General features: G+C 36.3%; 1 protein-coding gene and 1 long non-coding RNA gene across 2 annotated transcripts; both read left to right on the top strand.

The window, feature by feature from the left end:
* The first annotated feature begins 2030 nt into the window (after positions 1-2030).
* Positions 2031-3216, top strand: LOC127095356 (zinc finger BED domain-containing protein RICESLEEPER 1-like). The gene is made up of 2 exons (XM_051034058.1): positions 2031-3113; positions 3211-3216. The coding sequence occupies exons 1-2, from the start codon at positions 2031-2033 to the stop codon at positions 3214-3216; spliced, it is 1089 nt and encodes a 362-aa protein (XP_050890015.1).
* Positions 3217-3220: 4 nt separating this feature from the next.
* On the top strand, positions 3221-3779 carry LOC127097092 (uncharacterized). Its single transcript, XR_007792916.1, has 3 exons — positions 3221-3437; positions 3513-3563; positions 3671-3779. It is a non-coding gene; the product is annotated as an uncharacterized LOC127097092 (long non-coding RNA).
* The last annotated feature ends 12389 nt before the right edge of the window (positions 3780-16168 follow it).

Below are 16168 nucleotides of genomic sequence, written 5' to 3'. Positions count from 1 at the left end.
CATATTTTGTTATATGCCTTAGTAATTTTTCATCTTCTTCTGGTGACCATAGTCCTTTCCTAAGCTTCTGCTTGTAGCAGCAAGAGTGTCTTCCCATTTGTGAGTTTTCAAGTTTGTTTAATGAAGCAATGATTTAGTGATAGAGAGAATTGAAGGAAGGAAAATGAAGTGGCAACTAAGAAAATGAGTTGAGTTAATATAGGAGAGTGAGTGAGAAAGAAAGAGAGACAAGTCATAGTCAATAAGGTTCTTCCAATTTTCTTTATTCTTTATTTTTTTATTTAATATTTTACATATAAATAACACTGATATTTCTGAAAAAAGACGTATTTATTGTGTTAATTTCAGACATTTATATCGATATTTATAATTACGTTTAATTTATTTATTTATTTAAAATTATCACTGATATTGTCTGCTGGTGAAGTTTTTTTTTTTTAATTTTAAGTGTGTCGGTTTTCATAGTATATGATATAGTATATATGTGAGCAGTTGATCTAAGTGATAGAGATTGGGCAATGAGAAATAGGATTTGATATTGTATAAAGTGTTTGAGTTGAAAATAAGAGGGAAGGTGAGAAAATGGATTTCATAATGATGTTATAAATTTTACATTAATACATTGATGGCAACAATATGTATTACCTAATGATGTTATTGATGTTATTGATATTTGATTTGGATAGATGGATCAACGTCAAAGTAGCACGGAAAGAGTCTTAGAGCAAGAGCAATGCAATTGTAAGTGTATTTGACTTCGTGTATTTTACTGTTCTGTTATGTATTGTTATTTACTGTTCTGTTATATATTGGTATGGCATTAGGAGATTTGCATAGATTTGCTATTTACTGTTATGTTATGCGTTTTTATATTGTTAAGTCACTGTTTTGTAAATTAATTATTTATAAAAAAAAAGTGGATTCATGTGGATACTGTTCTGTTATGTATACTGCTATGTATACTGTTCTTTTATGCATAACTGCTATTTACTGCTATGTATAACTGCTATGCATAACTGCTATTTACTGCTATTTACTGTTATGCATAACTGCTATAACTGCTATTGCTATGACATTGCTATAACTGCTATTTGCCAGCACTGTGCTATCACTGCTATTTGCCAGCACTTCTATTGTTGTCTCTGTTTTATGAATTGGAACCGTTATTTGTTGATTGGTAGTTCTTGATTGGCTTCTTCATTATTTCAGTGACTGGTGAGCCTAATCAAAATCTACCAATTAATGAAGTAGGTTCAGCTATGCAACCTATCAAGAAGAGGAAATCTAGTGCAAGTGGTTCTAGGCAAACATCTGCTTGTTGGGAACATTTTATTAGATTACCCGATGACCTAGTTGATGCACCCACTGCAGCCTGCAAACACTGCCATAAAAAATACTTATGTGACCCTAGGACTCACGGCACCACTAATTTGAACCACCATATTTTAAAATGTTCTAAGAAGCCCCTTGTCGTGTCAACTGACTCCACACAAACTATTCTAACATACCCAAGTGTAGATGGTAAACTGGTTCAAGTTAGCTCTAGATTTGACAAGAAAGCTTGTAGAAATGCTTTGTCAGTTTTTGTAGTTCTAGATGAGCAGCCATTTAGTGCAGTAGAGGGTGAAGGGTTTAAATTTTATTCCAAAGTAATGCAGCCCCAATTTACCATCCCATCTAGGCGTACGGTAGCTAGGGAATATTTTCAGCTATACTTGGATGAAAAACAAAAGTTAAAGGCCTTTTTTAAGTCTGATTGCAATAGGGTAGCACTTACTACTGATTGCTGAACTTCTATACAAAATCTCAACTACTTGACCCTTACGGCACACTTTGTGGATAACGAATGGAAGTATCAAAAAAGAATTATAAGCTTTACCGTAATTCCAAACCACAAAGGTGAAACTGTAGGTAGGAAGATTGAAGAAGTGTTAAGGGATTGGGGAATTAGGAATGTGTCAACCATAACTGTTGATAATGCCACTTCAAATGATGTTGTTGTGACATATCTAAAGAGAAAAATAGAAAATATGAATGGGTTAATGGGGGATGGAGAGTGTTTTCATATGAGGTGTTCAGCTCACATTTTGAACTTGGTGGTAAATGAGGGTTTGAAAGATAAACATTTATCTGTAACTAGTGTTAGAGATGCTGTTAGATTTGTTAAGTCCTCACCTCATAGGGCAGCCAAGTTTAAAGAATGCATTGAATTTGCTGGAATAACTTGCAAAAAATTAGTATGTCTTGATGTTTCAACTCGTTGGAATGCGACATATTTAATGCTAGAGGTTGCGGAGAAGTTTCAACTCACTTTTGAAAAGCTTGAGGATGAAGAGTCGAGCTATAGGGAGTTATTTGGAAAAGCTAATCCCCCTAGTAATGATGATTGGGACATTGCTAGGGCTTTTAGCGCTTTCCTAAAGTTATTCTATGAAGCAACTAAGACTTTTTCCACCTCTCAAAATGTGAGTTTGCATACTTGTTTTCACCAAGTGTCTGCCATTTATTGTGAGTTAAAGCAAGCCACTTTGAACTTAAATGATTTTTTTGCAAGTGTGGGTGGAGATATGATGGAAAAATATAATAGATATTGGGGAAGTCTTGATAAGATGAACAAGATGATATATTTTGGTATTATTCTTGATCCAAGATACAAGTTGAGTTACATTGAGTGGGCGTTTAAGGACATGTATGGAGTTGGATCAAAGTTTGGTAGTGACTTGGTAAAATCTATAAAAGAGAATTTACAAAAGTTGTATGATTGGTATAAGCAAGCTTATGACCAAGAGCATAATTCCATACATCCTCTTGGTAGTGGTGGAAATAATGTCTCCAATGATGAAACAAATGCATCTGTTGCCCGTTCACCACTTATGGCTAGAGCCGATGCTTTTGAGCAACATTTAGAGGAGCAAGACTCGATTGATCAACAAAATGAGCTTGAGGTGTATAATTCTAGTAAGTGTGTCAAAAGGGATCCTAACTTTGACATTCTTGTGTGGTGGAAACGTAATTCAATCGAATATCCTATTTTATCTACAATGGCTAAAGATATTTTAGCCACACCAGTGTCTACTGTTGCTTCTGAAAGTGCTTTTAGCACAGGAGGGAGGGTCATAGAAACCTATAGGAGTTCTCTAACTGCTGAAATGGCCGAGGCTTTAATTTGCACCCAGAATTGGTTAAGGCCTTCTTTTACCTATTTCAAAGATATGAATCTCATGGAAGATTTTGAGCTTTCAGAAGATATTGTAACATGTGAATTTATTACTGAATTTCTAATAAATATGATGTAATGTTGTATAATTATGCCTTATTAAAAATTGTTTATTTAATTATTTTAGAGTTTCAACAAATGTCTTTAGCAGCAAAAGGAGTATCAGGTGTCTCATCATCACAGTCTCAGCCACAACCTTCGGGTTGTGCTTGAAATGGATGTATGTATATCATTATTTACTTATTACTTTATTATTATTTTTGTTAACTAATGTTTATGTTGTCCAATTTTCTAGGTCAACTATGTTTTTTGATTTTTTGGAGTCATGCATGATTTTTTGTTGATGGTGATTCTCCACCTGTTTTACTTCAAATTGAAATATTTCATTTGTTGATATTTGTTTATTAATTAAGGCCTTCTTTTAACTAATGTTTATGTTGTCCAATTTCTCAGGTCAACTATGATTTTTGATTTTTTGGAGTCATGCATGACCTATATATATGAGTTTTTAGCCAGTAAGTACCATTGATCTAACTTACTGAAGTGATGAAACGGTTTATTAATCAAAGAGTTTTGTTCTCTCTCTTTTGCCAATGGATTTCCATCTGTCAGTAATGCAGTCCTATGTGCTAAAGCTTCAATGCTATTACAAGTAAGCTTGGTTTTCAAATTTCACAGAATTTTCATTAAATTAGTGAAAAAAGTATCAGACAAAAAATTGTGTTTTATTGCGATATGATTTTAGACAGATAAATCTCAAACTCCTATTATATTGTAAGCATATATTTCAGTATCCACTGCATATTCTTGATTTTGGCATGATTTGTTAGGGGACATATAAGAACTTCTTTGGTCATTGATTGATATTCTAATATGCAGTTCCTGAACATGCCTTGGTTAATACTGATTTGCATTTCTTTTATGTGCTCAGGCTCAGGCTCGTCTGACCAAGGCAGCTGTAGATGCTGTGAAACAGTTGCTGCCTGCTTATGCGAATAATGATCTGTCAAGTGTTTGTACATGGGCTGATCGCGTCAAGTTTGCTCTTCGTTGGACGTCTGCTTTGCATTTCAAGAAACTTGCATTGAAGGTATGACATTGAACTTAATTCAGAAGCAACTATGTTCAGAGTCTTCTTTTTTTGGTTCTTAATGTTGTTGAAGGGTGCTTAATTCTCTTTTGGTTGCTGCACATTTGTTTACTCATTCTGGAATATGTCGTAGAAATAATATTATGGAATTGCTTTTGTTTGTTCTGTCATATCTATGAGCCTCTTTTGCTTTCACTCAAGTCGTATCTCACTAGATGGGTTGAGCTACATGGATCTAATGCCACCATTAGGATGTATAAAAACCAATAAATTCATGTGTTGGTTTCTCGTATAGTTTTCTTTGGTATAAACATGCACTAAAGATTAACACATTCAGACCAGTCTATTGTGTTGGCATAAAAAAACTGGCATATTGAACGTAAACTTTACGGATACTGCTGTCATTCTGGAATCTTAGATGATTACAGCATGTTTTGTTTTTCATCATGTGCATGAGTACTCTGAACATTCTATGAGTTACATGTTCTGGCTTATCTTTTTGGGGTATTTCTCCATTACCAATTTAGTGGAAATTTCTCTAGGTTATGGCTGAAAATCTATCAGAAGAAGAGATTAAAGGTCTCAAGGCAATGTTTGCAAACATGGACACTAATGGTAGTGGCACCATCACCTATGAAGAATTGAAGACAGGTTTGGCTCGAATTAGATCAAGACTGTCCGAGACTGAAGTGAAGCAACTTATGGAAGCTGTAAGTCGTTACAAATCCATTACAAAAGCATAACTAGTTGAACGCATGACTATTATATTAAACTCAACAAGAATTGTCTTTTCGTGTATAATGTTTCTCAGGCCGATGTTGATGGAAATGGGTCGATTGACTATCTTGAATTCATACCGTCCACAATGCATAAGCACAGACTTGAACGGGATGAGCATCTTTACAAGGCATTTCAGTATTTTGATAAGGACAATAGCGGGTGAGTATTGCAAGATAGATGGTATATTATTACCAATATTTTGAAAAAATCTAATCATTTTTGTTTGAACATCTAAATAACGACTTTTTTTCTTTAAAATGACACATCTTTTTTATATTTTCACTGTTATATCACTGCCATTATTGTAGTTGAGTTCTTCAATGAATGTTGGTGACAAACTTTCTATGAGAATTTTGTTTTTATGTTGTTTCTAATTTCACAAACAGGCATATTACTAGAGAAGAATTAGAGACTGCCATGACAAAGCATGGAATAGTTGATGAAGCAACAATAAAGGATATAATTTCTGAGGTGGATACAGATAATGTAAGTTAGTCCTAATTTAATCAGGGTAGCTCTGTTGCAGACTTAATAATGTATGAGGATGTGCAAACTTAATAATGTATTTTGTTCATGTGTTAAATTTGAGCTTTGATTTGTAAGTCATGCCCATGATCTGATGCACTAGCTGTGAGTCACACTTCTGCATAAAACTAGATTTATTAGATTTTATGACTGTCATGAAACAATGTCTTGCAGATGATTACTTTCTATCATGTTTGCCTATCATCAGTTTGCGATTAGCTCAAGGAGGAGTTTGATTGGCGGCAACCCTCAATCGTATTTTTCAGTGATGCAATGCAACAACATTTTCTATTGTAATCTTTTGAATGCATGGTTTTATAGCTTAATAGAACTGGAAGTTTGACGACACTTTGATGGGCTTTATGTAGTTGGTTTGTGTGTTTTGCAACATCACTTTGTTTGCTATTATGCTTGAAGTTAAAGCTTGTTCATGCGAAGGTGTAACTGAATTTGCTTTGTCAGAGGTCTTGAATATATAACTTATATTATCTGAAACTTCTTTTTGTAGCCATTTTGCCAATAGGCCGGCTTATGACAAAAACGTTCATGCCACATCACTTTGTTTGATCGACCTATTGACTCAATATTCGTTTGACTACTGTGTTTATGTTTTAATATTTGTTTTAAATGGATTACTTAGTTTTGTCCTCTGCAGTCTGCATATATAAGTTTGTTTTTAACCCGAATAAACCGCTAAAACAAACCCGTAATCTGCACAAACCGAACCCGTCCAAACCGTGTTGATACTGGGCGGAAATGGGCCTTCATATTTGAACCGTGGGTTGGACTGGGTGAGGGTTTTGGGCCCGAAACCGCCCGGCCCGACCCGTTGTCCAGCCCTACTTTACTCTATGACCTAGTGGGTCCAACATGATATTTTCCTGTGGAGCTTCTAGAAGGAGTACCTTTCAACCCATCAACTTTTCTCTTTACTTCCTTTGAGGGAGAATCTTCAAAAAGCAACAGCCTTTACTTTACGTCTCCGCAGTCTCTTGGCAATACTAGGAGTAACAATGTTTGTAAGGGGTTATTCATCATAAGTAAGTTCTTCAACATTGACAACAAGCTCAACTTTCTTTTTGCTTCTTCTCTCAAGAGCAATATGATCAGGAACATTTTCCTCAATTTTTTCACTTGAGTCATTGTCAGGGCATGAATCTTTTGCCAAAGATGTTTGAACATTTGGCAAAACATCAGAGTTTATTTCCTTTAAAACAAATGCAACAAACTTCCTGAGTTCCTTATCAGTGATACTTCTTTATGCTTCAGTGAGATTTTCAAAGCCTTCAACATGCATACTAGGGTTTCTTAATTCAGACCCTTTAAATCTAGATTCTTCTTTAACGACATTTTCATCTGTACTCGGGATTATAGGTTCAGAAGACTTACCAGAAGTTTAGACAATTTTAGACATAAATGGTGTAGCTTTCTTCTGGGGGGGGGGGGGTGAACCGTGGACAAAGGAGCAACATCTAGAATCAGATCTGCCAGGTTGATCATTTGAAATGATGCGTTTGCCCTAGACGATGGTGAGGAAGATCCACTAGTTTCAGCTGGGACATGCATATAAGTGGATGAAGAATATTGAGGCATGTTGGTAGACGCTTGAGGCAGATGGAATGGGGAAAGGTCTTTGAGAGAGAGAGAGAGAGAGAGAGAGAGAGAGAGAGAGAGAGAGAGAGAGAGAGAGAGAGAGAGAGAGAGTCTAGATGATTGTAAGAGAATGAGGCGTTTGAGTGTAAAAGGTAGTAAAGTTTTGTCCAAACAGGTACACAATGAGGTAAGGGTTTTAGGTAAGCGTATCCAGTGTAATGATGAGAGATATGCTCTTGTCTAACACTTAATTAGTTATAATTTCTCTAAATGCTCATTAACATAAATCCCAAGTTTTCCTCTTAGTTTTTCAAATTTACTTGCATCTAAGGCTTTGGTAAAAATATCTGCAAGCTGATTCTCCATGCTGACATGCTCAAGTGTTATGACATTGTCTTTAACAAGTTCTCTGATAAAATGATGCCTGATGTCAATATATTTCGTTCTACTATGTTGAATAGGATTTTTAGAGATATTAATAGCACTCAAGTTGTCACAGGATAATGTCATGACATCTTGTGTGACATTATATTTTGTCAACATTTGTTTCATCCACATTAGTTGAGAGCAGTTGCTGCCTGATGCTATGTACTCAACTTCAGCAGTGGATATGGATACACAATTTTGTTTCTTGCTAAACCATGAAATCAAATTATTTCCCAAGAAGGAACATCCTCCAGAGGTACTTTTCCTATCATCAACACTCCCAGCCCAATCAACATCATAATATCCAACTAACATAGAATTTGAATCATGGGAGTATAACATTTCATACTCACTTATGCCATTCACATACTTTAGAATCCTCTTTACTTGATTGATGTGACTTACTTTGGGTTTAACTTGATATCTAACACACACACCAACAACAAAAGTTATATCTGGTCTGCTTGCAGTAAGATATAGAAGGCTGTCAATCATGCTTCTATATAAGCTATGGTCAACACTTAAGCCTTTTTCATCTTTAGATAACTTCAAGTGGGTAGGTGCAGGAGTTCTTTTGTGACTAGCATTCTCCAATCCAAATTTCTTCACAATAATCTTAGCATATTTGCTTTGTCACAGAAAGATGGAGTCTTCCATCTGTTTGACTTGGAGCCCAAGAAAGTATGTCAGTTCTCCTACCAAACTCATTTCAAACTCAGATTGCATTTGCTTGACAAAATGTTGGACCATCTCATCTAACATCCCTCCAAACACAATGTCATCCACATGAACCTGTGCTATCATAATTTTTCCATCCTTTTCTTTGACAAAGAGGGTTTTATCAATTCCACCCTTTCTATATCCATGATTGATGAGAAACTCAGTCAACCTTTCATACCAAGCTCTTGGGGCTTGCTTTAAACGACACAATGCCTTTTTTTTAATTTGTACACATGATTTGGGAATGTAGGATCAATAAATTATTTTGTCTGTTCAACATACACATCTTCATTTAAATAGCCATTTAGGAAGGCACTTTTAACATCCATTTGGAATAATTTGAACTTTAAAAGACATGCCATTCCAAGTAACAATCTGATAGACTCCAAGCGAGCAACTGGAGCAAAGGTTTCATCAAAGTTTACTCCTTCCATTTGAGTGTATCCTTGAGCAACAAGTCTGGATTTGTTTCTAGTGACAACCCCTTGTTCATCAGACTTGTTCTTATATAGCCATCTAGTGCCAATAACATTTGTTCCTACAGGTCTAGGAACCAAATCCCACACCTCATTTCTTTTGAATTGACCAAGTTCATCTTGCATAGCATTAATCCATAATTCATCAGTCAAAGCTTCCTTGATAGTCTTAGGTTCAAATATAGAGACAAAACAGGCACTTGATACAACTTCCCTTGATCTGGTGATAATTCCTTCATTTATATTTCCTATAATAAGCTCCTTAGGGTGATCTTTCTGAATTCTGATGGTGGACCCTTTGTTAGTTGAATCATTCTCTGTAGGTTCAGTATTAGTGTTTGTGTCTGCAACATCTTATGGGACATCATTGATTGATGTTTCAACATCATTTGTGACATCAACTTCGTTAGTTGAGTCCTTCACTACAATGTTTATGGATTCCATCATTACCTTGGTTCTGGAGTTGAAGACTCTGTAAGCTTTGCTGTTTGTAGAGTACCCTAGAAAGATTCCCTCATCACTTTTAGGATCCATCTTTCTCCTCTGCTCACGATCTGCCAGAATATAACATTTACTTCCAAATACATTGAAATATTTCACAGTTGGCTTTCTTCCTTTCCATAGCTCATACAGTGTGGCAAAAGTCCCAGATCTGATAGTTACTCTATTAAGAATATAGCAGGCAATGTTCATGGCTTCAGCCCAAAAATGATATGGGAGTTTCTTAGCATGCAGCATGACCCTGGCACATTCTTGAATGGTTCTATTTTTATGCTCAACCAAACCATTTTGTTATGGGGTGATGGGTGAAGAGAACTCATGAATAATTCCTTCAGAGATGCAGAATTCCTCAAACTTGCTTTTCTCAAATTCCTTCCCATGATCACTTCTAATCCTGATAATACCACAATCCTTCTCTCTTTGAATCTTTTGACAGAGTTCTTTAAACACTTCTGATTTTTCTTTAATGAAGTTCACCCATGTGAACCTAAAGAAGTCATCAACAACAACATAAGTATACCTCTTTCCTCCTAGAATTTCAACTTGCATAGGTCCCATCAAGTCCATATGAAGTAGCTCCAATTTTTTTGAGGTGGTCAGATGTTGAAACTTCTTGTGGGACATCTTTGTTTGTTTCCCAATTTGACATTCACCGCAGATTCTTCCTTCATCAATTTTCAGTTTGGGAATTCCTCTGTCTGCTTCCTTTGACATCATTTTCTTCATACCTTTCAGATGTAAGTGACCAAGCTTTCGATGCTATAACTTAGTCTCTTCTTCTTTTGACATTAGGCAAGTGGGGAGACAATCAATTTCTTGAGGAGTCCACAAATATCATTTATCTTTTGATCTGGCTCCCTTCATGATAGCTTCATCCTTCTCATTTTTTACCATACATTCAAATTTATTCAAGTTTACCTTTATACCTTGGTCACAGAGTTGGCTAATACTTATAAGATTAGTAGTCAGTCTTTTAACAAATAGAACATCATCTAGACTAGAAAATCCTGGATAGTCCAGCTTACCAATCCCTTTTATTTCTCCTTTTGATCCATCTCCAAAGGTGACATAGCTAGTGGAATAATACTTAATAGTCACCAAAAGTTTCTTGACACCAGTCATGTGTCTAGAGAAGCCACTATCACAATACCAGTCCTCTCTGGATGATGCTCTGAGGGAGGTGTGAGCTATGAGACATGACATACCATTTTTGGGAATCCATCTTTTCTTTGGCTTCACCATGGTTTGCTTTCTTCTGAGTTGTGAAGCAGGTTTAGGATAGCCATGCAATTTATAGCAGTAAGGTTTTATACGGCCAAAGTTCCCACAATGATGACACTTCCATCTTTTGATCTTGCTTCCTGGATAAACCTCTTGACACCCTTGTTGATGTTAGGACATTTGATTTGACATATGTTATTTCAATTGTCCTTTGGATGGAACAAAGTTCATTGCAAGACCTTTTCCTTTGTTCATTCCTCCTTGATAGTCATAACCTAAACCTTGAACATTTCTAGTATTCTTGTGAAGGCAAGCCTCTAAATGGTTTTGATGAAGACAACATTATTCATTCAAGATGTTATGCATGCTCAAAAAGGAAATGGATCAAGACATTGAAGCGAGAACAAGATTTCATATTATTTAAAGTCTTGAAGGTATATCTTGGATTGTTAAAAGAGAAGAGCTTCAAAGATAATTCAAGCATCAAAGTGATCAAGCCACATATGCATGAGGAACTTTTTGATCAAGCTTCTTTTTCAAGTCAACCGTTTGCAAGATTGTTGATTCACTTCTTAGGTATATCTAACTCACTCTTAGATTAGTATACAAGTGTTCAACAATCATGATCTGCATTTGCATTTTTTAAACATAACCATTTGTTAACACATTGAAATGCAAGACACAATTTTCTTAAAGTATTTTTCTGCATTTCAACAGTGTTAACCGGTTAACCATATGGGTTAACCGGTTAACAGTCCAATTTTCTGAAATCCTGTGTTAACGTTGTATGCGTTAACCAGTTAACCCATATGGTTAACCGGTTAACACTGTTCGTTGCAGTGAAAATGTTTTTGAAAAAATATATCTTTTCATCAATGTTCATGAGGAAAATGATACCTCTTTGAAAAGGTGTTTTGGCAATATAAATTCTTGAATTTTCAAAATGAATTTTCACCTCCAAGAATTTTCATACAAACTTCAAATAATCACTCTTTCATATTTTCCTTCAATATTTTTCAAAAAGTGTTCATAATAAAAGTTTCATCTCATTCTATTTTTGAACACTTGTATATTATCTTTTGAGTGAATTATTTATCTAAGGAGAAGATCAATCAAGAGAAGATTGATAATACTACACTTTGTTAAAATCATTCATAGGAATTATTTCTATTTGACTTGTGATCCAGGATTGTTGGACACAAGGGTTGGTGTTGAAGAGGATTGTTCTTCATACACTTGTTTACCTATAGGTTAGATAGTAGGCATCACCGTTTGTGTGAATAGGCTGTACCATAATTCTAACTATAGTGAAATCTCTTTCGTGTGGAAAGGGGAGTGGATGTACCTTCGGATTGTGAAGGGAACCACTATAATTTCCGGTGTCTTTTTACTTTCCGCAATTTATTTTTCCGCACTTAAACGAAAAATAATCAAAAACCGGAAACAAGATCGAAGAATCTTTAACCACCTAATTCACCCCCCCCCCTCTTAGGCGCATTTATAACTTACAATTCTTACCAGTTTGAAGAATTTCATCCAGTACATCTAAACTACTGTTAAGCATTCTCACAGACTTAGTCATATTGTCAATTCTAGAATTGAGCAGTACAACTTCCTCCTTCAGATCAAAGATGATAGAGAGATGCTCCACTTTCTCATCCTATAGTTGAGCAATAGTTTTCTTTTGATCTTCTCCCAGTTTACAGACTTCTTTACTTCTCATGCACAATTCTTTGTAGGATTCAACGAGTTCTTCAAAGGTTAGTTCCTCACTATCAGAGTCTTCATCTGAGTCACAAATTCTAGTCAGGGCAGTAACCTGTTTGGTAGGTTCCACTTCTGGATCACTTTAAGAATCATCTTCTAACCAAGAGACACATAGACCCTTCTTCTGCTTTTTGAGAAATACGGGGCATTCAGCCCTTATGTGACCAGACCCTTCACATCCATGGCACTGTATTCCTTTTCCTTGGTTGGTTTTTTCTTCAGTTTTGGACCTTCTGCCAAACTCCTAATTTTTGGAGCTATCAAATGACTTGTTCTTGACATTATCTCTTGTCTTCCAGTCCATCTTCTTCACCACTTTGTTGAATTGTATCCCAAGTAAGACAATGTCATTAAATATCCCTTCATCAGTATCCAGGTCACAATCATCTTTAAGGTCTTCAATATTAGAAATAAAGGCTATACTTTTCTTCTTTTCTGAATTTTCACCGATTCTTAACTCAAAGGTTTAAAGGGATCCCATCAGTTCATCAACTTTCATGTTGTTGTTATTTTGAGCTTCTTCAATGCTAGTAACTGTCGCATCCGCGAAAAAACAACCGGCGGGCTAAAACGAAAAAAAACAAACACAGAGCCGCCACCGTGCGTTATTTATCCCAAAGGAGGGAAAGGAAACACTCAGAGTAAACCTGGGAAAAGCAAGGTCTCGCGACCAAAGAGAAAGGGTAAGGGAGTCGGTTACGCGAGGGGAAGGTATTAGCACCCCTCACGTCCGTCGTACTCGACGGGATCCACGCTCTAAAGAAAGAAAAAGGTTGCTAAACAAACACATCACACACACACACCGAAACAACACAGGTGGGGTTAAGAGGAAGAGAGCTCGATAGGATGTCGCATCCTATGCCTACGTATCTCGTCTGGAACGAGAATCAGAGCTGCCGTAGTTCGGCTCACGCACGCCAAACAAGACACACACAAACACAGGCAAACATGGAGCCTGAATGCCAACCACTGGACTTACATCAGCATCCGAACCAAACACACGCACACTGGAACCCGAATGCCACTCGATGGACTTACATCATCTTCCAAGCACACAACAACCAAACAAGCTAATAGGGAGTCGGGAACTCGAGCCTATAACCGTCAAGCACACACACAAAAAGAAAAAAAAGTGCCCGGAGAGACCTCGCACGGTCTCCTGCCTACATACCTCGTCTGGCGCGAGGATCAGGGCGATGTAGTTCCCCTGAAAGGGAAAGAAATTCTAGCCAAAAACCAAGGGGAGACACACTACCAGGGAGATGTACTCGAGCCTAGTGTTATCATGCATCATTGCCCTATGTTGTGGTTTCTACCTACTTGCACAACAGCAAGCTAATCCTATCCAGGAAGAAAGCAAGCATGCAAGCATCAATCAAAATAAAACAAACATTTCACATAGCACACACTATATCCAGTCAAGTGAGGCTCAAACAAGGGTGCGACTGCCGAAGCAAGTCATCTGTACAAGGTATCGTTCGCTCTTAACCTTGCCATTGAGAGGCTAAGGTGAAGCTGATGAAAGGTGAGTGAAGATTAGACTTCACAGCTCTTATCCCTGGCCAGGGAGAGCTTCAGACAAAGGAGCGTGGGTCCATAATGGAGGGACCCTTCTACGCTCAAGACTCTAACTCGACTGTGCAACAGCACAAGATCTTGGGTTTGTGTCCCAATGCATCAACACAGTGGTGTGAGCAGAGGGACGACTCAACAGAATAGCGGGGAATAGATTGCATATCCCTTGGGTTCCGCCAATTGCCTCATAGAGGTCTTTACCTGCTTGGCACAAAAGTAAACAATCACAAACATCGCCTCTTAAGGAGGACTTCAGACAGTTGTCTGGCTAAATAACAAGCCAGGTCTTCCAGACTACATGGAGACAAGAGAGTCTACCTCAACTGGTTTATACAACCAAGCAGCAGCAAGCAAGTTCTTAAAGAACTGTAAGCAACTTAATGTACCTGAAATCAATCAAGTATCATCAGTACTCAGACAAACCAACAGTAAACAACAAATGTTAATCTGTACAGTCAAACACAAATTAATGCACACAAGTGCAAGCCATGAGCCCAAGCTCAAGCATCAAACCCTACAACACAAAACAAGTTAGTTTACAACATCAAACAAAACTCAATTTAATCAGCTTGCAATTTTCTCCTTAAGGCTTTTGCATTTCAACCTGAAAATCCAAACCAAATGTGAGAAACTAGACCACTAGGCCAAGCCTAGGGTCCAAAGGGGATGAAAAAATCAAAACAGCAAGTGAAAATTATCCAAAATCACATTCAAACAATTTAGAAACAAATGCAATTGGTTCCATGCTCATATCAATCACCATTATCATTTTATGCACAAAATAGCATCCAACATGCAATTTGCAACTTCAAAAGACCAAACAGAACTATCTCAATCAAAAGCATACCAAAACAATTCAATTAATTCCACAAAAATTCACACCTAAACAGAACATATTCAATGGATAGCATGTCAATTTTCAGCTCAATTGGACAAGAGGAAGTAGGTTAATGAAAATCAAGAAGTCCAGACACATTTATACAAGCCAAAACAAGGCATCCACACAAACATCAACTTCCAAAAATCATAAAACAGTGACAACAATTAAGAAATGAATGGGATCAAAACCACAATGACCTGTAATGTGTCTACAATCCACATACCAAATTTCACATTCATCCAGTACAATATGAGAATTTCACAAACAAAATGCCAACATGTGTCACACAATGTTACCAAATGAGCACACAGGGAAGAAAATATTCAATCAATTATAAAATGCAACCAATAAATCCAGCAAAATTCACATGTAATCTTAACATACAAATGATCATTCACACAAAATTTCAGCTCAAATCAACATCCCTAAGCATTTTAAATAAAATCATGAAGTTGACCTAGCTTGGTGTGACACAAATTGTCACACCTCTAATCAAAAATTCATATCTAATCAACCAAGTATCCAAAAATCACAAATTCTACATGAAAATCACCATCAACATGTCCAGAACAAGCACAAAAAATTTCATTCATTTATTTGAAGGCATCATCATTTCATGAGAGATATGGCATGGTATACACAAATGTGACACATACAATCAATCCCTAAGCCAATTAATTTTCTACACATGAAAAAATTCCACAAAAATCATGATTAAATTCTACACATCATCAGGAGTATCATGAAAAAAATCTCACCAAAATTGGATAAAAAATGAGTGAGTTAGGGATTTTACAAGTTCATGTATCAAAATGAAATAAAATAAGAAAAAGAAAATGAAATAATAATAAATTAAATACAACAATGGCACGGTCGTAATTTTAAAGCATCTGGCCAAAACGACGCCGTTCTGAATAGAAGCCTTGGCGTGTTTTGATTGGCCAGTGGAGGCGCCAAAAAACATTCAAACTCTGGCCAGGCAATTGTTGGATCAAACACGAGTTTCAGCGTGTTCTTCATCAAGAACAAACTCAACAATTCCAGAAAATGAAAATCCACAAATCTTAACCAAAATTGATAAACCATATATCATGAGAACCGTATGAACGTGTACATTGTAACACCCCGATAAAAATAAGATAATTATTTAATTTAAGTTAATATTATATTTATTAATTTAATTAAATAATTGGAATTTTTGGATTATTATTATTATTATTATTATTGGAATAATAATTATTGGAAAATATATAAGTTGGAAATAAGGAAAAAGAGTTCTATTTTGGTAAAAAGAGCTTTCACGTGAAAACAGAGAAGCGGCTCAAAAAGAGGAAAAGGGCAAAGAGGCAGAGCAAGAGGAAGAAGGTTGGAGAAGAGAAGAGCTTGAGGCTAAAGGA

The sequence above is a fragment of the Lathyrus oleraceus genome, chromosome 6, assembly GCF_024323335.1.
Source record: "Lathyrus oleraceus cultivar Zhongwan6 chromosome 6, CAAS_Psat_ZW6_1.0, whole genome shotgun sequence".
Lineage (NCBI taxonomy): Eukaryota > Viridiplantae > Streptophyta > Magnoliopsida > Fabales > Fabaceae > Lathyrus > Lathyrus oleraceus.
The sequence above is the reverse complement of the archived record's forward strand: the minus strand, read 5'-3'. Positions and strand labels throughout refer to the sequence as shown.